General features: G+C 38.3%; 1 protein-coding gene across 1 annotated transcript in view; it reads left to right on the plus strand.

Moving 5' to 3' along the window:
- LOC306870996 (astrotactin-2-like) overlaps positions 1-22,520 on the plus strand; it is a gene marked incomplete at its 5' end in the record, with an annotated part of 500,403 nt that overhangs the window by 242,855 nt on the left and 235,028 nt on the right. The window contains 2 exon segments of the mRNA XM_079418633.1: positions 4,643-4,789; positions 9,273-9,440. Of these exon segments, the coding sequence (XP_079274759.1) occupies positions 4,643-4,789; positions 9,273-9,440 (315 nt within the window).

Here is a 22,520-nt window from a genome sequence, read left to right on the forward strand (position 1 = left end):
GCTGCAAACTTGCTCACTATCAAATCAGGAGCTCTGAGCAGAAGGGACAGAACAGGGTTCATTATTGATTCCTCAAGGCCACTGTTTGCTCTTCTGAACCGCTATAGCCATGAATTATCCCTCATACTCCATCTGTGCTGATAGCTGAGCTATTTTCAAGAGGATGTTGTGGGTGTGCATTCAAGGACATGCAAACATATATATGTCATGCTCAGAGTTCAGAGAGGATCCATCTCTATGGTTCTGTTGCGTATATTTGTTTTATCGCCAAGCAGTGATTTTCAGTTTGAAAATGGCCATTGATAAACAACTCAGACTGAAGTTATCCTGTGAGTTATTGCATTGCAGACAGACACAGAAAGCGATGTGTATATGTGTACATGTGTTTTTGTGTCTTATCAGTATTTGTCATGTTTTATATGTATGCATGAGCGTTATCAATGCACAGCCAGGAGTTTTGCTGAGCATTGTGTGGAAGATGCTCTCTAGCATGAAGGACACACAAGTGAGAAGCTCTGCTGAGCTTTGTCAAGGACTTGCTCATTCACTTAGGAAAGCCAAGAGAGAGAGAGAGAGTGTGTTTGTCGTGTTTATATGCTGGTGTGTTGGTACATATGCTAATGTGCTCTTAAGTCTTTCACAGTGATTGCGGCCAGTTTCGTGTTTAAAGATGTGTCATTGTAGCCCATTATTTCAGTAACTGTTAAACAACTAAACACTGTAATATAATAAATTATTTATGTATTAGCCATACATATGAATCATTGTTGAATTACTTAACATAATTTGTCAATATGAGGAGATTGAGGGGAAAAAAGTGCCATTTAAATGAATGCTATGCAAACTTGTAAATTAAAAAGTGGATGCATCCTAGATTAGTGGTCAATAAAGATGGGTAATTCAATGGAGATTCTAGAAGTAGTACCCCTAAATAACCTAACCTAAATATGTTGATTTATATAAACCTTACAAACATAAATGCATTAAATTATTTCAACCCTGTCGCAGTTTGTTTGGAATTGATGTACTTAAAATTGAAAATAGGCTACATTAGTAAGTTCTGGTTGTATCATTTGATTTCTTTGTGCATGTCTTGTGATAAATCATACATTGTAATTGGAAGACAATATTGATAAACCATTTCAAAAAGAATCCTGTTAAATGCTTTTGCACCACATCACTTTATTCACAATCAATATTCATGTGTTTTTGGCCAATAAAAAGTTACTATTGGGATTAATTTAGGTTTCTAATTCAGAATTCATCTTATTTTTTTAAAGATCTCTGAAGAGTTCTCGCATATGCATTATTTTGCCAGTGTGCAAGGGTCACCATACTAAAATACTCAGATAATGTTTTATTTTTGTATTTTTTTGTGAACAATTATTTATTTTATTTTATTTAAAGGCAAACTAAAATATAAATAAATAAATAACATAAAGTGATACAAAAACTACAGATCAGAAAGAAGAAACAAAATGACTCAAAAAAAAAAAGAAAAAAAAGAAAAAACACATGCACCGAGTGCACCCTGTGGACATACATAAATTGCAATTTGGGAAAGGCGACACATGCACACAGAAGCGCCCTAAAGGGGACATACCACGTCCATGCAGAAATCCCAAATGGATTATCCGACGACCTGGGCCCCTCGAGGACGATTCGAACATCTCCAAAATCCAACCAGAAAACAAAGTTCACAAGTCACCACTGATATCCTAAGACCAGATAGTTGTTATGGACAATGGTCTGCATGATTGTACGAGGAGAAAAGAGCAAACAACTGAAGCAGAAACAACAGAATTATCAGTTAGGATCAGGGAGAATTACTTTTCAAAAGGGATGTACAGGCAATTCTGTCATCATTATCACCATTTCTGTCTAAAATTAAAATATTTAAATTTCTTCAAACAGTTATCAAAACACCTTTAGTTTTATTGTCAGTCGCAGCAAAAGAGACCACCTCGTAATATTTACTATTGCATCTATGAACATCATCCTTCCACAAATGAGTTTTCTGGATCAAAGCAATGTCTACCTTTTTTCGTCGCAGTAGTTGTAAAAAACTTGTACAATTATGGGGGCCATTTAAACCATTGATATTAAACTTATTATAGTCATTTCAATCATTACTATTAATCAAATAAGTGAACTGAACAAATGAGAGAAAGTTATACCACTGCACATGAATTAACTCAAGTCTGCCTTTAAAAACCCATTAACAAAGAAAACCCACCCCATAAAACGTTTACAGACTGGGGTAAAATCTCCAGGCTACCACCCTCCCCTGTCTTAATCGGTGACATTAACATGACAGCCAGTACAATTCTTTATAACACCGCCATTAGCCCTATTGTAAGAGAACAGAATAACTTCAAATTAACATAAGTGATAAAGTGGGGTTAAAAAAAAAAAAAAAAAAGTATGTATAAGGGAAAGGGAAGTGGTGTGTGGCCAAGTATGGTGACCCATACTCAGAATTTGTGCTCTGTATTTAACCCATCCTAGTGCACACACAGTAGTGAACATACACCCGGAGCAGTGGGCAGCCATTGCTGCGGCGCCCGGGGAGCAGTTGGGGGTTCGGAGCCTTGCTAAAGGGTCTCACCTCAGTCATGGTATTGAGGGTAGAGAGAGTGTTGGTTATCCCCCCCCCCCCCCCCCCCCAGACGGCCAGTGTGTTCGCCGCTCACTTTTTTATGCTCGCTCTCTCTGTTCCCCGATTAAAAAGTCAACCTTAGAGCATATATTCTGGATTGTAGTCATGTGAGAGGCGAATTTGGTGTGCATTGCTGCTAATTCAGCCTTCAAAATGTCCTCAAATCAGTGATCGCCATGTTGTCTTCAATGTCGGACTTGGCCCATTGCAGCTGTTGATTTTGTTTTCTTCTCAATTGGCGAGGATGATGGTGAAAGATAAGCGAGTTTCCGACTGTGTGACATCCCCAGACCAACGTCAAACGAAAAATCTACCCCAAATGTACAAAAAGAAGACGAACAACATAAAAGATGGAAATATACATGGAGCCCAGCTAATGTGCGACTTGGGTCATGAAAATGTCACGTGACCCCATTTTTTGCCATCCCCAATTTTTTGTTTATTTTGCATATTTGTTTACCTGTGTCCATGTCCACCTGTTTCTAAGCCACTTGCTCCATCGTCTGCTTTTTGAAAATATTTTCTGGATCTCCAGTCGCAATGGAGCTAATAATCATAGGCTGTTCTCCGACGGCTACAGTTAGGAACAGATTGTTCTGTAAGAGACGTGAGATACTGTGAATGCACTGTGAAGAACAAGCCAGGTGTGACCTCTCGGAGGAGTGTTGAACATGGCAGAGACAACAAAACAAATACAAGCATCTGTGAGATGTTTGGATGCAATCTACAGAAATCTCAGGTTCTTGAAGTTGCTTGAATAGGAGTTACTTTCACTTTTTATTTCACCCCACCGGGCACTCTATAACACTTAGTCGGGTGTATCTCAGCACAGTTTCCAAGACAACAGTTATTATATATTATTTTTAGGCTAACTCTGATATGTCAGGTAGTGATGAAAATCCATTATCTCTTTCTCTGCACAAAGAAATCAGTCAAGTCTTAACAAGGACTTTTCTAAACTTAGCTAATTGAAGAACAAATAGCTTAGAGAGTTTGTTTGCTTGTGAAGGTCACCAACATGTTCGTAAGGATAATATTTATAGCTTGTTGGGAGCTGGTATTAATTGTTATTTGTTTTTTTTTATTACATTCTGTTCTTTGACTTTAAAGCATCTGATCTTCATTAAAGCTGTCAAATCCTATTTGTCATTTCTCACTAGATGTGGAGGTTTCAGAATTTTAGTTTAACCTCTCCCGCACAGACGAATTGTTCCTATTGGACTTTAAGCTTTTCTTTCTATGTTAAATAAACCTGATCATCATCACAGAGCTTTGAGACATGGGAATAAACACTCTCACTCCCACATCCACTCTACAGGGAGCTCGAGGATTCAATTTATATTCAGGCTGTCCTCAGAAATCATCAGGGGGCTTGTTGCTCCTCGTTTTATTGTAGCATTAGAGCTTCTCGCTGTATTAAGTGATCCAAATTGACCATTCCCTAAGCTCCACCCCTCCTTTGGTTATTGTTGCTCACCCAGGAAACATTATAGAGCATACCATTAGAATGAAGTGGAGAATTCTGAGAACAGCTTGGAAAAGAAAACTGTTATCTGCGGGTTATTTTTTTTATTTATTTATTTATTTTTATATTAGACAGTGGCATGATTACACACTTGATACTGGTTCAGATTCAAGAGGGAAAAAATCACAAGCAACTAAAAAAAATTACAAAATATTTGAAACATTCAGATTAGTGTGAGTTTACATAATTGTTCAAGACACTGAACAGTAAATTACATTTTACAATATATTCAAATAGAGAACAGTTATTTGAAATTGTAATAATATTTTACATTTTTACTGTATTTTTGGTCAAATAAATGCAGTCTTGGTGAGCAAAAGAAACTTATGGGTCTGATAATAGTAGAGGGCAGAAGTTCAGTGAGGGGTCCATGTGATGGTGAATGGGAGAGGTGTGATGTCATATGAAACAGCAGGAATCTGATCTGTATAATCGTGTTCCTCTGTCTGTTCCCACAGGCTGCCCTCAGAGTCCCTTGAGCAAGGCCACGTTAACACTGATCACCGTCTGCACGTGTGTGGTGGCAGTCGTGTACGGCACGCAAACATCCTGTCCTCTCACCGTCAAGGTCACGCTCCACGTTCCTGAACACTTCATCGCCGACGGTGAGCAGTCTATAGACAGCCACAATGTATTATTTTAACACCAATAGGAACCTTTTTTTATTATACGTCCTTTTTACTACATTTAAATAGATTCAGTACAGCTATACAAACAAAATATTAATGATCATTAATTTACCTGATACCAGCTTGGTGAATTTTACACTTTTTTTGTAATCTTTATTGTGATGCATGTAATAGACACTTGTATCTAAAGTGACTTTCATTGTTTCAAAGTATCTTTCCACATTTTATTAATTCATCCATTTAAATTAACATCCTTGCTGTGAGAAGACAACATTATATTTTGCTACTTCGCAACACTTTCAAAGTGAAATGTCTAGTGTGAGACGCTAACAGTGCCTTCAGTCTGAAACAGATTTAAGTCAATCTGGCTATGCTTTATTATGCTGGTTGTTGGTGGCATTTTGAAAATAAAATGTCCGGTGAGTGGTTAACCTATACTTAACCCTTAAATGCACACCTTGGGTCTTTAGCGACCCGGGACATTATTCATATTCAAATAGGCTACCCTCTCCTTCCTTCATTTTTTATATTTTTTTTTGACATCAACTTAGTATCCTCAGTCTATTCATTATAAACAATATAACAAGAAAAAAGTCGATATAAAAGAATGCCTGTTTTCTAATGAAGTTATTGTAAAAAGGGTATAGGGTCGCTAGAGACCCAAGGTGTGCGATGATGTAAGTGTATTTTACCTGCATAACAATATTTAAATATCTGATGACTGAATATGTGCAATTCACCTTTATTCCTCGAGGTGGCACTGTTGGATAGACAATGATGATGTGGATGGGCAGGGAGTTTTTGCACAGAACAGAACCATACCGCCAAACCAAACTTTACGCTAAGTATCTATCATTTTGACGACAGTGGTCTTGACAGAACATATGTTTTACGGGACTCATACCCAAGTGCTACATATTACAAGTTGCAAGTGTAATGCTGTAGCAGGTGCACTACCAAGCAAGTTTACTATGTCAGAAAATCCATATGGAGCTGGTTATGTGATATCAAAATATATTAGTTTACAAATAATACACTATGGTAAAAGTGTTTTGAGCTCATATCATAGTATTGTGCAAGGAACCATGTCAAATTAAGTGTTCAATAAGCACTACACTGTAAACATAATATGTGTGCAAAGGAATACAAGTTGATGTTTTACTACCACTGGTGTTCATTTCAGCTGGAAACCGCAGTGATTTGTACATAAGGGTACATTTTTGGAGTGTTTTTCCAATGATCCTTGTAATTGGATATTGTTGCCAAAAGAAATTGTACAACATGACCATTCTAACCAGCCAAACCCTGACCCTTTTGATTTAGTCACAAATGCCACCCTAAACCTTACCAAACATGTGCATCAAGAACTTGTAGTAGTCACAAATTTGGCACTTGCGAGCACTCTTCTGAAACATTTAAATGTCAATTTGGAAACCCTACCGTCTGACACGTGCATGCAGCAGCTTTTGCAAAACCACAAGGGCACATCAAGTGCACCATTTGGAACAGGGCCTTGGTCCATCCTCATGGGATTTGCATTATAGCTTAAAAAGATGGCAAAATATGGAATTTTTTCCACGCCAATAATTTTACAGCATGTTGTGCCAGAACATTTTTTGTGCACAAAAATGTATAAATAAATAGAATACTTCTAAAGAAATTTCTATTTGATCTTCATATAATCTCATTGCTGTCTAGGAGAAACAAAGGGAGAAAAAAAAATAGGATATTCATGGCTTTTGACACATTTATTGAACCTGCATACTTTGAATTAATCTGATTTAGCTTGGACAGTTTGTCAGTGTATCAGACAGCAACTGAGTGAAAATTCAGCCATGGCCATATGAGTTCATCATATCTGCTTCAAATTATTCAAATTAATTAATGATAAGTTATAATTCTGAAATTCAAAGTCTCTTAAAAAGAAAAAAAGCAAGAGATCTGTACGATCTCACAGCGATCGTGCACAGTGATGAGGGTGAGAGTGAGCAAAGGTCAGAAGACATTCGGGTGCTGAAGAGCATGGAAACCTCCAATTAAAGCCATTTGATGCTGATGCTGCAGTCCAGAGATGCTGGACCATCTGTCAGAGTCGCAGTGGGCTGCTTTAACCCTCAGAGAACAAACATGGCCAAAACCCACACACACATACAGTAGAAAAGCTGTGAGATGATCTGGCTATGATATGTTTCGAATAAATCTGAAATAATCTACATCTGAGTGTTTTGCTGAGAAAAAAAAAAAAAAAAAGATGAGAAGAGGGAAACTGCAGCTGCTTGTATTGGGACGACCTAAATTGCAGATGCCACCTGGGCAGCATACTGCTGCTGTATATGTGCCACATATTATTATCATTGTTCCTTCTATCTGGTTGCTGGGACCTCATTATGAAGGCTATTGTTTTACAGAACTGAGTGATTCATTTTTAAAGACTAAAGTAACACACACACACACACACAGAGAGTGATTTTTATTGAAATGTTACAAAAGAGGTGGTTTTAGGAGATTTTGTCAGGTTTAACACTTCTGGGTACAAATGTGTCCCCAAAATATGGTGAAGTAGGTAACACGCACACACAGACTCACACATATTCATTCCAGGACCCAAAAAGATCTTAATTTGAGAGCATGTTTTCTAGGTGATTTGTCATACATACTCTGGTAGGTTTGCTGAGGGTCATGGGCTCCATCTGTTGTGGGGGTTTTTTAGAAAGATTCAGACAAACTACAATTTTGGATCACTCGTATTAGCCCACACTTTGCATATAGCTCCTGTAATGGTTGTATTATAAGTATCAACTTAAAGCTCTTACATTAGTCTGAGATTTGAAGAGGTCACAGTCGCCAGCATCAGGTTTCTAATTAAACTGTTCGATGACATTAAGCAGCTGAATGTTTCTTTGGGGGTATTCAGAAGGTCAACTGTTTCTTTGAAACCCACAGCCATTATTCAAACTCATTTCAGACATGGTCCACTGGTTTTAGTTGTATATTTAGCTTATGCTATAGCCTTCCTGTTTATGAGGATTTAGGTTTTACATAGAAGTATAATGCATGGTAAATTTTGAGTGCATTCATATGAATTATATACATGGTGTTTAAAAAAACACTCAAACAAACAAAAACTGCATTACATTAACTGCAAGCTCTGCTTATTTTTTTTGCAGTCTTTTGATGGTTTTCAGTTTATGTTGGATGTTCCCGAACTGAATGCCTTATAAAAAATATGACTTTAAAGCAACTAACAAAGTGTAATAAATAATAAAACAAATACTTGTAACGCTGATGCTCTAATAAGCATTTATTTTTTTATTTTTTTTAAATGAACGAATGAATTTTCTCCATTAGCCTGGACACACTTCCTGTTTAGGCCTCACCCATATGATTATCTCTGAATACTAACAAAATATTAACCAGAGGAACTATAATTTCAAAATATAGCTGCGAGCAGTGATGACGGGCCCAAGCCGTCAGCATACGCCACCCCGGTGGCATCGATAAAACGGTGCCCAGTGAGCACACGCATTACAGTAACCCTCTGGCAGTTTGGTTTTAAGGGATACGGCAATTAAAGGGTTAATCCAAACCATCAACTCTGTGAAACACACACACACACAGAACAACATATAAAACTTTAAATTCTGTGAAAATATATTTTTCATTGGTAGTTCATGTTAGTTAATGCATTTACTAATGCTAAAAAATGAGAAATTATTATAGTTACCAAAGGTTTTAATGATTTATAAAGCATTTTTTAATTATTTATTTTTCCATTAACTAACATGAATAATTTTTTCTAACACAAATGAATAAAGTAAAAAATATATCTCATCACACTGCCGTATAGTGAAGTTGAGGCACAATAGCTGCTACGCTGTGTTAAATCCCTGTGTCTCTGCAGCGTTCCTGGGCGTCCCTGAGTGGGTGTCAGTCTGGCAGGCGTCCACACGTCCCGCTCTGCCTCCGCTCTCGGGTTTAAGACAGCAGAGAGGATTATGAAGCAGCAAAGCAATTTAATTTAAGTCACCCTTATCTTTGAGAAGAGCTGAATTCACACATCAGCAGAACAGGACAGGTGTAAACGTCGTCCTGAGAGATGGACACACAAGAGAAGGAGAAACGTATTTAGAAACACTGCTTAATTCTGCTTTGGGGAGAGATCTGGGCTTTGGCAGATATTGAAGAGCATGTCCTGCCATACACATCATCCTTGTTCAGTGTTTGTTCGAAGGACTCATGAACACTGATCTTAGACCTGGGATATGTTTCAAGAGATTTCAAGATGTTTCCACTAAAGTGTATTTTTTTCAATTGTTTTCAATATGAGTGTCACATATATTTAAATAAAACAGCTGTAGCAGCATGAAGAGCATTGTCGAAATGTTGCTCTTCTTGAAGGTCATAAGATAAATCTGTATTTTCAATCATGTCCTTTTTTTTCTGTATTTTTTTTGTATAGGAAGCAGTTTTGTGGTGAGCATGGGCAGTTATCTGGATGTCTCCAACTGGTTAAATCCAGCTAAACTGACCCTGTACTACCAGACCAACACCTCCACCCAGTGGGTGAGAGATTACTGTGGCCAGAGAACGACTGACCCCTGTGAACAGCTCTGTGACCAGGACACTGGTGAGTGAACGAGCACACACACAGACACACATTTGTATGGCCTTCTTTGTGGGGACTTGCCATAGACTTGTATCGTTGTTATACTGACCGAACAATATTTTTCTACCAACTAAACTAAACCTACCCCTCACAGAATTTGTATTTATTTATTTATTTATTTTTTGCATATTTTAATTTTCAGATAAACATAATCTAACAACAATAAGAATGTCAAAAAATCAGGTTTTACCATCCTTTATCCAAATGTCTCCACAATGGAGGATAAACCTGTACCCACTCAGAAAAATACAGTATCGAGACCTGATTGCCACGCTTACGAGGAAACACATTTATTTGCTCGTGACCTTCTGTGGTAATCTGTGGCTCAAGGTCTCAGTCAGGTTGAGTCAGTTTGCAGGGCGCCAGTGTGATAAGCGTGCCGATGCCTGGGGATCAAGGGAATAACACAAGCACGCTGTGACATCTCAGACCCGGGGCTTATGAGCATCACGCTTGACATTTACAGTTATTGTCTAGAATCTGTCTTTGTAGCTGCTCTTTTGCAATACGGTGAGGACCCAGAAACAAATGGTGCTCTTTAGTCTGATGCACAGGGTGAAAGTACAGATATTTGATTGTGATGTAATGATGGATGAATAAACAACATACGTTAAAAGAGTTATTCTTAAAAAGGATAATCTACTCAAAAAGTTAAAATGAAACCAAACAGTTGATGGTAGCCATTGACTTCCATAGTGTGGAGGGAAAAACAAAAGAAACGGTTAGTGGAAGTCAGTGGCTAGTGTCAACTATTTGGTTTAATCGTAATTTCCGATTTGAAATTTAAAGTTCATTATGGTGTACATTTATACTAAATGTAAATTAATATATATATATATATCGAGAGAGAGAGAGAGAGAGAGAGAGAGAGAGAACACTTTTGAAACAATTAAGCACAAGGGAATCACCGTAACAGAGTTATTTTTAACAAAATTGTACTTGAAAACAGCATGTATTAAGTGTGCATGCATACCAGTCTTCCAGTGTGTGTTTATTTCCTGTAAACATGTTTCACATTTGTTTATATATGCTGAAAATCAATTGTTCAATTACTGAAATTAATTTTCTGTGTTAATAAGCAGCATGGAGCAGATGATATCTGTGTTGTTTAACCCACAATACTTCTTTCATTGTTTGGCCTTTGAATGTAATTCCACTTCATCATATAGGTCTGCATTTATTTTTAAACACAGTGAATAATAGAGCTCCTCCATGAAAGCTCCAAACTGGAAGCCAGTGCTGTGTGACCTGACATTTAGATGCATTATCTACCTCTTCTTATTCTCTTTTAACTGGCCTTAAAGAAGAGGAAAATGTCTCTGCACTGTATACGAGTATGAACCTGTATTGGATTGCATCCCTTTTGCTTTTAGCACAATGTTGCATGAGATCACTAATGCATAGTCTATGGTGATGCATGAAGCCACCTCAATAAATACTGAAGATTAGATTCATAAATGTGAAGGTGAATCTGGAAACCAAGAGGAACGGCAATCTGAAAAAAATGCCGCATAAGCTAAGCGATTGTGTGTGGAGGGTAATGTGTTAGGTGAGGAAAAGAGCATTTGAAAGACAGAAAGGAAAAGATGCATAATACTATACTGAATACTATGAATAATGACTATAATGAATACTATGTTATCAAAAGATGCAGATGGTCACAAACAAAGGACAAAAGTTTCTTATTTATTGGGCCACACCTTAGTTTGGGTGCCAGTTCTCTCTATTAACTATTAACTGTTTTTTATGCTGTTTTTTTGCCTCAATAAACAAACTAATTTGCTGCTTATTAATAGTTAGCAAGATATTTGTTAAGTTTATATGGGGTAGGGTTAAGGGATCTAAAATGGTCATGCAGAATAAGGCATTAATATGTGTTTATATGTTCTAATAAACAGCAATATGCTAATAAAATGCATGCTAATAACAAAATAGTTAATAGTGAGACTTTTATTTGTTCTTAATTTATATAGTGAGACTTATTTATGGCTTGCTTTGTCTTTATGGTGTATACAATTTGTATAAATGTAAAAATAAATAAAAATAATTTAAAGCAGTTTATCATAAGGCAGTAACATAACTAAATGCAGAAAAAAAATGAATACTTTAGCACGTTTTATTTGATGACATTTTAAATAATTTTTTAAACATTTTTTAAACTTTTTTCTTAATGATCACTTGTACAGTTCATGGAAATTTTTATATTTATTAAACATGCTTAACAAAAACACAGAAAATGTGTCATTAATATTGATAAAATAAATGAGCCAATTTTTATTTTTAAACAAAGGGTTGGATAAATGAGTCAACTCAACAAAGTGATCTTGAACTGAGTGAACTTGATTAAATTAATCAAACCTGTGAAATTCTATATTTTCTCTTAAAGTCAGAGGTGATTGGGGCTCCCAAGTGAATCCCCTAATATTATCACGACATAACTCATAGTGACCGACAGATAGGGAAGTTCCAACTCCCCACCCAGCTTCTTCCGTTTGAGGCTCTTGCATTATATTATACACTGGTGTGTGTTACGATTGAGCACAAGTAGGAAACAGACAGTGGGTCCAAATGCAGTTTAAGTTCCTTTAATGATAATCCACAGAGATATACGTCCAAAATACATGACAGAACTGAGAAAGGATCACAAGAAATACAGGAGGTAACACTTATCAACAACTCAAAGACAATAGCAATCCAGGGCTTAATATACTGTACACAGACACAGGACCAAACAGGAAATGGAACACAGCTGAACCAGGTAGACCCTAATTAACCACAGCATGATGGGAAATGGAGTCCATGACCAGAACAACACAAAACACAGGAACGCCCTCTAACGCCTCAGAGTGGTGCAAACAACCGGGCGTGACATAACCCCCCCTCTAAAGGCAGATTCCAGACGCCCTACACTATCAAAGTCCAGGAAGGCGGTGGTATAGAGGCGGACACAGGGGGAGGGAAGTAGGGTCAGGACCATGGGGCACAAGAGGCAGAGGCAGAACAGAGGGTGAAGACCACGAATGAGTCCGCTGAACAGCGGGTCGAGACCAGATCAGTACCAGAGATGAAGCTGAGAGAATTAAAGGCAGTGGCCATGGAGAAATCAGCGGATTAGAGGGCAGGGACCAGAGTGAAGCCAGAGGTAGAGCTGATTGAACTGAAGGCGGTGGCCACGGTGGAGTCAGTGGAGCAGAGGGCAAAGACCAAATTGAGGCCAAAGGTAGAGCTGATGAAGCTGATTGACCAGAAGGTGGCGCAGATGAGACAGATGGTGGTCTGGGCGGGGTTGGAGGAGCACATGGGGGTTTAGGTGGATCCGGCTGTATCGGTGGCCAGAGTGAAACGGAGTCTGATTTGGGTTCAGCGACCTGACTTGGTTCTGAAACAGAGTCTCGGACTGGACTTGGCTCAGGATCAGAAACAGGATCAGAGTTCGGATGCCTGATATTTCGGAACACAATTGTGTGAGGCAATATCTACGATTATGCCAAATCATTTCAATGATAGGCTTCTGTTGAGGACTTTGCCCTCTGTTGAGGCAAAGTTGCATGACTTTTTTGAGGAATTTATTTGGTAATTGTGTTTACATCATAGTTTAGATTACTGGATAAAAAAAAAAAAAAAATCTGACTCAATTGAGCATGCATATTTTTTATTTTTTTTTTAAGAATATGTGTGCATCTTGATGTTTCCATCCAACAAATTTGTCATGCAATATCCTAAAACTTAACATAAAAGTAGGTAGATGGAATCATAAGCATTGCTAAAGCACAACTCCCTCATGCCTTCAGTACTCATAATTCCCTATATAAGAGCTTCATTACCACTGAACTTCACTGTGGGAACAAAGCACTTCTCACTGTGCTCTTCACCTATCAATGCCATAGCATTTTAGATGCATTTTAGATTGAGTTTGATTTTTGAGTATGGATTCCCAGAAGTCTATATTTTTGTAAATATGGCATTGTCCTGTTTTTTTTTATTGCAAAAAAAAAATCTCTTATAACTAAATGAAAGCTTAACGCGAAGACTTGATTATTTCAAGTCCATTGTTTTTGAATTTCTTGCTGTATTTTCACCCTTAAAACCATGGTTTGGCTTTCCTCTTATACAACTGTCCTCTTTTGTGAAAAGAATTAAATCTCTTCATGATTCTCTGCCAAGGGGTTCAGTTGTTGTCTGAGAATGATTTAATGGGTAACACTGTGTAACACTTTTAATTGTCAAAAATTACTCCTCTTTAACTGTTTTGGTTAAACATGCTCACTTTAATGTTTAAATATTTTAATATTTAAACATGCTTCAATAATTAAATTATTGAATTTAGAATTATTGCTTAAAAATGTGCTTTATTTTGCACACACACACCAAAAAGTAGTTTTACGTTCTAATTTTCTGGAGGGTGTACTTATTTTTTGCAACATTTTATCACTTTAATAAGGTGGTCTTATTTTCCTGAATGATTTTAATATGCTTCTTTGGTAACTGATCAAGCAGACTTGCTAGAACATTATTTCTCTAAAGAACCCTAATAGTATTCCAAGAGTAATTGCTGAATTTGTCAAATATTACAAAATATGTATGGTGAGTATGGTAAATAGTGCTCAAGAGTGGTACCATTATACTTTTTTAAGTATTTGATGAATAGGAAGTTCAAAGAACAGCATTTAGATCTGTCTGTCCATCCATCCCTATAAACCTTTAAATGGTAGTGCATCAGAGTTTCAGCAAAATACTATTATTAATAATAGTCAGAAATGTTTCTTCAGCAGCCAATCAGCATATTAAAATGATTTCTGAAGGACCATGTGACACTGGAGACTGGGGTAATGATGCTGAAAAATTCAGTTTTGATCAGAGCAATAAATTACATTTTACAGTATATTCATATTCTTCCAAACCTGTTAGATCATTTGTTACCAGTATTTGTTAAAGTTGTTTAAATATCTTGAGCAGTGTTTAAGCAGTAAGTGTTCTGCAGGCTGCAGTGCTTCTCAGATGAATGGCAAAGTGCTCATCCTCACTAGAGAGGTGATGGTGTGACAAGGTCTGCTGTCGAATTTCCAGTGTTGGGGAGTAGTTAACTACAAGTAGCGACGCTACTAACTTAACTACATTTTTCAGTAGCTTGGCAGTAGCTCAGTTGCTTTTTAAACAGTGTAGCTTTTCCAGTAGCTAACTACTTTTTGCAGCAAGTAGCGGTGTAGCGCGAGCAAAAGCTACATTGCGTTTTGTCGAGCCTGCGCGAATCAGCGCGATGCAAGGATATTCTTCTTGTTAGATTACAAACTCATTTTTTGCCATTACCGCCACCTGTTGTTTAATCACGCATCTTGCGGCTAACGGTTCACTGACGTACAGAAGTGGGTTGACACACCCATTATCCATGATGGAGCAAGACGTGGCGGCAGATTTGGAGGATGGAGAAACAACTAACGTTAATTACCCATGGCCTTATTTGTCCAAGTTCTTGTCTCGCAAAGAAACGACAAGTAAAGGTTACACTTTTTGTAACAGATATTTGATATGTTACAAAAGATATTTGAGTGTTGTGTGTAATAAAACAATACTCTTTGAAATCATAATTGTATTGCATTGTTTTAAACACTAAATATTTTACTTAAAACATTCCTCAGACACTTATTCAGTTATTTATAATATACGTTGTTCAAAAAAATCAAAAGTAGTTTCAATGTAGCTAGCTACTTTTTGATAGTAACTTGTAGTGTAGCTAACTACTTTTCCAAAAGGGTAGCTTGACTGTAGTTTAACTACTTTAACTTACGAGTAGCTTGTAGCTTGTCAAACTACAGTTTCAGAGTAGCTTCCCCAACACTGCGAATTTCAAATCGATCCCAGCAGGAATAGAGAGCAGAGTAGAGGTGTGACTGTGGGGGGACTTGAGGAGGTGGAATATCAGTCAGGCTCTCAATGTTCTGGATGAGCTGCAGGGGCTTTGATTGCATATGCTGGGAGGACGGCCAGAAGACAGTTTCAATAGTGCAGACGAGAGCAGGATAGAGTGCAGCTCTCTTTGTTCCATGATGCTTAAAAGATCATTGGTTTGATTTCCAGGGAAGATGCATCATGATAAAACGTAAACAGAATGACGTAGTTCTGCACAGACTGCTCCCAGGATAGTTGATTGACAAGGCCGTCTTACCTTAGACCCGCTGAGAGCTGAGAGCTGTCTGGCATTGTGTCATGCTCCGGTGTAGGGGAAGACAAGAAGCCTCCAATAAAGCGATTGAGGTGTTTGCTGTTGGATGTAGTAATGAATATAGCAGTCGTCATTTACTCCTGACATCTGAGCTGCTGAATACGCAGATGATTAACGTTACTTTCGTTTTTTGGGAATGCGCCAATTCCGATCTGCCTAAATGTGTCTATGTTCGCGCAAATCATTCATGATCCAGCTTTATCTACAGAAGAAGTGATATAAGGTTTATTTTTATTAATCTTTGCAACTTGCCTTTCCTAGTAATGTGCTAGTTAGCCAGTTTCGCGGCTGAAGTTTACAGTCTGCTCGTCAGCCAACGGAAGAGAGGGGCGGGGTCAGCAGACCGCATTAGCATTTAAAGCTACATGGACAAGAATGGCTTGCTGAAAACATTGCTGATTTTGACAGGATAAAATAGGTGTTTTTTACCCTACCATTGAGAAATGTTAACCAAAGTATGTTATAGACTTTTCATTAAGACCCTAAATAATCATATCAACTTGTGGAAAATGGGCATCCGATGGCCGATTTAAATCTTATTAAATAAGGCTGTTATGAAGTTGGTCAAAATCATTCCTTGTTTCAGTCATATCTTTCTATATACAAGTCTATATTTCTATTTATTTTGAGGTTTAAATGTAAAATTGTTGGTCCACACTGTATGTAATTCATAGTTAATTGTTTATCTGTGCACCATTATGACCAGGATGTATTGGCAAGAACAAAAAGATCTAGTTTGGGTTGATCTCACAGGAACAGTAATCAGAACACAGTACAACACTGTAACTGTACAGAAAATATAATCAATATAATGCATTATGATTAAGTCACTATAAGCCATACTGCAATCAATCTTATCTAAGGTTTTTACATAACTATAAAAAAGTAAATATTTCCATATCTCTGAATCTACAGTACATATTACAGTATTATGCTAAATAGATAAAAGCATACTAACTGCAGACTAATCGGCTCTAAGTTCTCAGCCAAAGGGAACAATAATCATACTAATGGCGACTTTCAAACAAAACACTGTTAATATACAACTGTTTGTCCAACAATGCAACGTATATATATATATATATATATATATATATATATATATATATAACACTTTAGAATAGGGAACATTTATTCACTATTAACTGCAACTTTTCCCTCAATAAATTCATAATTTGCTGCTTATTAATAGTTAGTAAGGTAGTTGTTAAGTTTAGGTATTGGGTAGGATTAGGGATGTTGAATAAGGTCAAGTATGTGCTAAATTAGTACTAATAATTGGCTAATATTCTAGTAATATGCATGCTAATAAGCAACTAGTTAAAAGTCCCTAAAATAAACTGTTACCGAAAGTCATCTATTCTATAGGGAATCCTGAAGAAACAATAGTATCACATTTTCCACAAAAACATGAATTATCACAACTCTTTTTTAACATAATAAATGATAATAAATGTTTCTTAAGCAGCAAATCTGCATATTATAATGATTTCTGAAGGATCATGTGACACCGAAGACTGGAGTAATGATGCTGAAAATTCAGCATTGTGTCACAAGAATAAATTACATAATAATAATCATAATCACTCTAGAGAGCATTTGTTTAGACATATGACTCGTTAGTATTTTTCTATTTATAAATCTAGTCTCTCTTGGATTTGTGGTTGAAGATTGCCATACACTTTCACATTACATAACATCATATGTCATATAAAATGTTATACAAGGTTATTAGCTGTTAATTAATCACAGTAAAATTTTCATGATCTCTCCTTGTGATCTGCAGCTGATATATCTGAAATTTTGTTTTAAAATTTTGTTGACCCTTGGTGCACATGGTCCTGTTTTAATAGTCTTATCTCATATGAGACACAGCTTTGATGTCTCTCACATACAAGCTATCTTTATTTATTGCTGCAGATCGGTATGAGTTCCAGGTTGTCAGGCATACAAGGGCCAGAGTGAAAGAAAGCAGTGAGCGCTGATGAGCTGTCATAAACAGGAAGCCAGATATAAATTAATTTCCTGCTGCTGTGATCCTGCAGAAAGCTAGCCAATGGAAGTCAAATGTTTGAGCGGTAGATAAGACAAGGACTGTTGGACAATCAAATTGATGCCACAATATAGTAAATAATGGAGAAAAAACACACACATCATAAAATGGTGCAGTAGAGAATAACATTGCAGGACAAATAAACAAGAACATCTGATACATGTGAATGATGTGAAGAGTAGAAACTGGAACTTAACATTTCTTTAGTTTGGACATTTATAATATCACAAAAGATTTATGTTTCAAATAAATGTTGTCCTTTTGAACTTTCTATTCATTACAAAATGTTGAAAATTGTCATGGTTTCCATTAAAAAAATTTTTTTTAAAAAGCATCACAACTGTTTTCCCGGACATGCCCGCAGTTATGATGATCGTAACAATCAGGGGCTCGTTCGGGATCTGAACCCAGGACCATTCGCACCTTCCAGTTTGAAGCTACAGTCCCACTTTATCTTAGGTGGCCTTAACTACTACGTACTTACATAAAAAAATAAGTTCAATGTACTTACTGTGTTCATATTGTATTGCAAAACACTTTTGCTGCTATTGAGGTGGGATACGGGTAAGGTCAGGGACAGGTTTGGTGGTATGGGTAGGTTTAAGGGTGGGTTAAGGTGTAAGGGATGGGTCAACAGTGTACTTATAAATGTAATTGCAGAAATGAATTACAGATCTAATTGCATGCAGGTATTTTAAAGGTATAAGTACAATTTAAAAACATGTACACAATAAGTACACTGTACCAAATTATTAATTTAAATGTAAGTACATAATGGGGAAGTCGTGGCCTAATAGTTAGAGAGTCGGACTCGTAACCTAAAGGTTGCGAGTTCGAGTCTCAGGTCCAGCAGGAATTGTAGGTGGGGGGAGTGAATGTACAGCGCTCTCTCCACCCTCAATACCACGACTGAGGTGCCCTTGAGCAAGTCACCGAACCCCCAACTGCTCCCCGGGTGCCGCAGCATAAATGTCTGCCCACTGCTCCAGGTGTGTGTTCACGGTGTGTGTGTGTTCACTGCTGTGTATGTGCACTTTGTATGGGTTAAATGCAGAGCACAAATTCCGAGTATGGGTAACCATACTTGGCCACGTCACTTTCACTTTTTTCCCTTAAGTAGTTAAGGCCACTTAATATAAAGTGGGACCGAAGCTGCTAATGAATGTTAATTTTGAAACAGAAATATTACAGACAAATTTTCAATTGCTAGGAGTGAAAAATTAGGCCCCCAGTTGTCCTAAATCTCCATAGTCTAGGGGTGATAATTTCAGTGCTTAGCATCACACCATACATGTTTGATTGCTATGTGGATGAGCAATTCCTCACTGAATTTGAAGTAAACAAAGAGGTGTCTTTATACGCACTTAGAGCTGCTGTGTTCGCGTACCTCGTAGGTCCTGCCGTGACCGCAGCCAGGCTGAGTATTATCAGACGCTTCTCTCCGTGTCGAGCGAGATGGAGAATTGGCTGATAGAAGCCTCTTGTCTTTCCACACACACTGAGTCTGTGAGAGAGCATCCAGTCGGCCGGGCCCAATGCCAGCACAATCTCGGCCCACAACCAGCTTTTGATTAAACCACAAGGTTATCAGCGCTGATTCTCTGCCCTGCTCTCCTCTCTCATGGGCTGCTTCAGAAATATATGTTTTCCTCATGACTTAATAAAAGCTAGCCAAGCCTCTCTTGTATTCATCTGTTATAAATATTCCTCGTTTGCACTCTCTCTCTCTCTCTGTTTCTCTCCTACACAACTAATAGAGGACAAAATGGTTCTGTCATTTCATAGTGTTCAGAGTTTATCAGCCCTATTTTCTCTCTCTCACTACTCTTGTCCATATGTCTCTGTGGGAGTGTAACATGATAAATCTTCTCAAGGTCCATAGGCGGAATTGCTTCCCTCAGAATTGTGTAACACGGGGAAATATTCATCTGAACAACAATATCTCATTCTCCGTGCCCACGTATTGAACCTTGAAATCAGAAAATTGCCCATGTGGCCTTTCATGAGAAACTTTCTAATGAAAGCATCTATTAATCACCAGAGTTCACATATTAAAACGATAAATAGCTGATGATCAGAATCATCCTGGTTGAATATTTTTCATCATCATTTGAAGAGGTCATGAAATGGAGAATATTTGCAGAGTAATATTTACACATATTACTCTGCAATTGAAACAACCGAACATTTCAGAACTCAAAACTAACTCATTAAAATATGGATTATTTATTTATACCCTTCTTAAAAACAAAGATTTGAAATCTGGAGAATCATGATTCTCCTTAAAATGCTCCAAAGGTTTCATTGGTGTATGCAATCATGGAGGCATGTTCTGAACAAATCATGTATATCCATCAATTACAAGAGTGATCCTGCTGTTAGCAAATTAAATACTTTTTTGGTGCAAAAAACGTAATCAACACTTCAAACATTTTTCAGCATTAGTTAATCTTGGCAGCTGTTGTAGTAAAAGTGTAGTAAAAGTTTCAAGGGTGTTCCACATGTCATGCTGATTTCACATGCAAAGATGTTATAGCCAATCATAGCAGTGGGCGTTTCATTGAAGTCTCACAACAGACACGCCCCTTCCAATTCGTTCAATTCAGAGGTTAAATTCAGGTTTAAAAAGGACTGTTTACATATATACTATGACAGTTTTAGATGAAAAAAAACTGCAAAGATATTAAGGAAACATTATAAAATAATGCATTTCATAACTACTATAAAAATTTATTTCATGACCCCTATAAAAACAGGCTGAGAGAAAGAGAAGGCATTGTGCCAGTGTTGTTGGAACATGTAAATAATCCCATGTCAACAGAATCCACACAATCAACGAACACTGATGCAAATGTTAAATATAAGGACGTCAGGAGGTCTTTGTAATGGAACAGAATACTTGAAATAAATTAATCATTCGATCAAAGCATGACTAAATTGTATCATGGCTAAACTATGGCTCTGACAGTTCAGAATCTCAGGTACATATATTAGCAAAGAAGTATTAATCACAATGTCGTTTCTCTCTATAATCCTCTATAATGGCATTTGTAGGAAAGGAAGACACATTTTTTCAGTTGGAAATTGAACCTCAATTAGTTAGAATTATATTTTTAAATATTAAATAAGGAATCTGTTGTTATATTGTTTTTTTATTGTTTTTTTTTTTACATAACAACTTGTTAAATAGTGTCACGAATCTGGTCCATGCTCTCCCTGTCAACCACCACTAGAGGTCACCCGTTCACCACAGTGACTTTTACACTCACAGCACATTGGACTCCATTTCCCACAATCCATTGCACAGATCACAGCTGTCACCATTCACACATCACACACACCTGATCACCATTTTCCAATCACCACCACACACCATATAAGCCTGGGACTTGCTCTTGCTCAGGGCCGAGTATTGTTAGCCCGTCTACCTTACAAAGCGTTTCCCTGTTTTCTGAGTTAGTCTGCCTGTGTCTTGTTTCCTGCCCGTGTTCCTGGATTATTCTCTCTGCCTTGCCCTGTCTGGATATTGTACGCTGATCGTCGACCACGCCTGTTTACTGACCACTCTTCTGTCTTGCCCTCAACATACCTGTTTGCTGGTTATTCGACCCTGCCTGTCTTGACCATGTTTCATAATAAAGCTTTGCACATGGATCCGCACGTCTCACGTCTCATCAGCCCCGTAACAGAATACTCAGCCACAAGAGGATCCAGCAGCTTTTCAAAGGATCAGGAGAATGGTATGGACACAGCATTTCGTCTGTTGCGGTTCAAGCAGGGTACCCGATCATTGGAGGAGTGTATTGAGGAGTTTTTAAGCTTAGCCAAGGACTCAGATCTGCCGGACTGTTTTTTGATTCATCTTTTTGGTGATGGCGTTAATAAACCTCTCAGAGGTACACTCTTTAGAGAGGGTCCGCGTTCGTCACTCGCTGAGTTTATGGACTATGCTTTGCTGTGCGTGGGCTCTTCTTGTACTGTGGGTGTCGCGGAGGAACGCGACACCGCACTCACTCACAAAATGGCGGCAGCAACAGCACCCCTTCACGTCGTCGCTGTCAAGCCAGCGTCTGCTCACGTCGTCGCTGTCAAGCCAGCGTCTGCTCACGTCGTCGCTGTCAAGCCAGCGTCTGCTCACGTCGTCGCTGTCAAGCCAGCGTCTGCTCACGTCGTCGCTGTCAAGCCAGCGTCTGCTCACGTCGTCGCTGCCAAGCCAGAGTCTGCTCACGTCATGCCTGCCAAGCCAGAGTCTGCTCACGTCATGCCTGCCAAGCCAGAGTCTGCTCACGTCATGCCTGCCAAGCCAGAGTCTGCTCACGTCATGCCTGCCAAGCCAGAGTCTGCTCACGTCATGCCTGCCAAGCCAGAGTCTGCTCACGTCATGCCTGCCAAGCCAGAGTCTGCTCACGTCATGCCTGCCAAGCCAGAGTCTGCTCACGTCATGCCTGCCAAGCCAGAGTCTGCTCACGTCTCAGTGCTCCAGCCAGAGTCACACCACGTCTCAGTGCTCCAGCCAGAGTCACTTCACGCCTCAGCTCCTCAGCCAGAGTCTGTTACCACAGATTCAAGGTCAGTCCTTCGAGATCTGATATCCAGTGTGATGGACCCACCACTGATGTCGGTGCGAGTAGCTGGCATTCCCAGGGCCTCAACCTTGGCTGTTACAGAGACTGTTCCCCTGACCTCAGTGCTTCCCGTTATGGCGGTTGCCATTTTGAGTGTGTGGGCTGCACACTGTGCTCCTGAGGCCTCTCCTGTCAACGAGTGT

Source organism: Barbus barbus (assembly GCF_936440315.1).
Source record: "Barbus barbus genome assembly, chromosome: 6".
Lineage (NCBI taxonomy): Eukaryota > Metazoa > Chordata > Actinopteri > Cypriniformes > Cyprinidae > Barbus > Barbus barbus.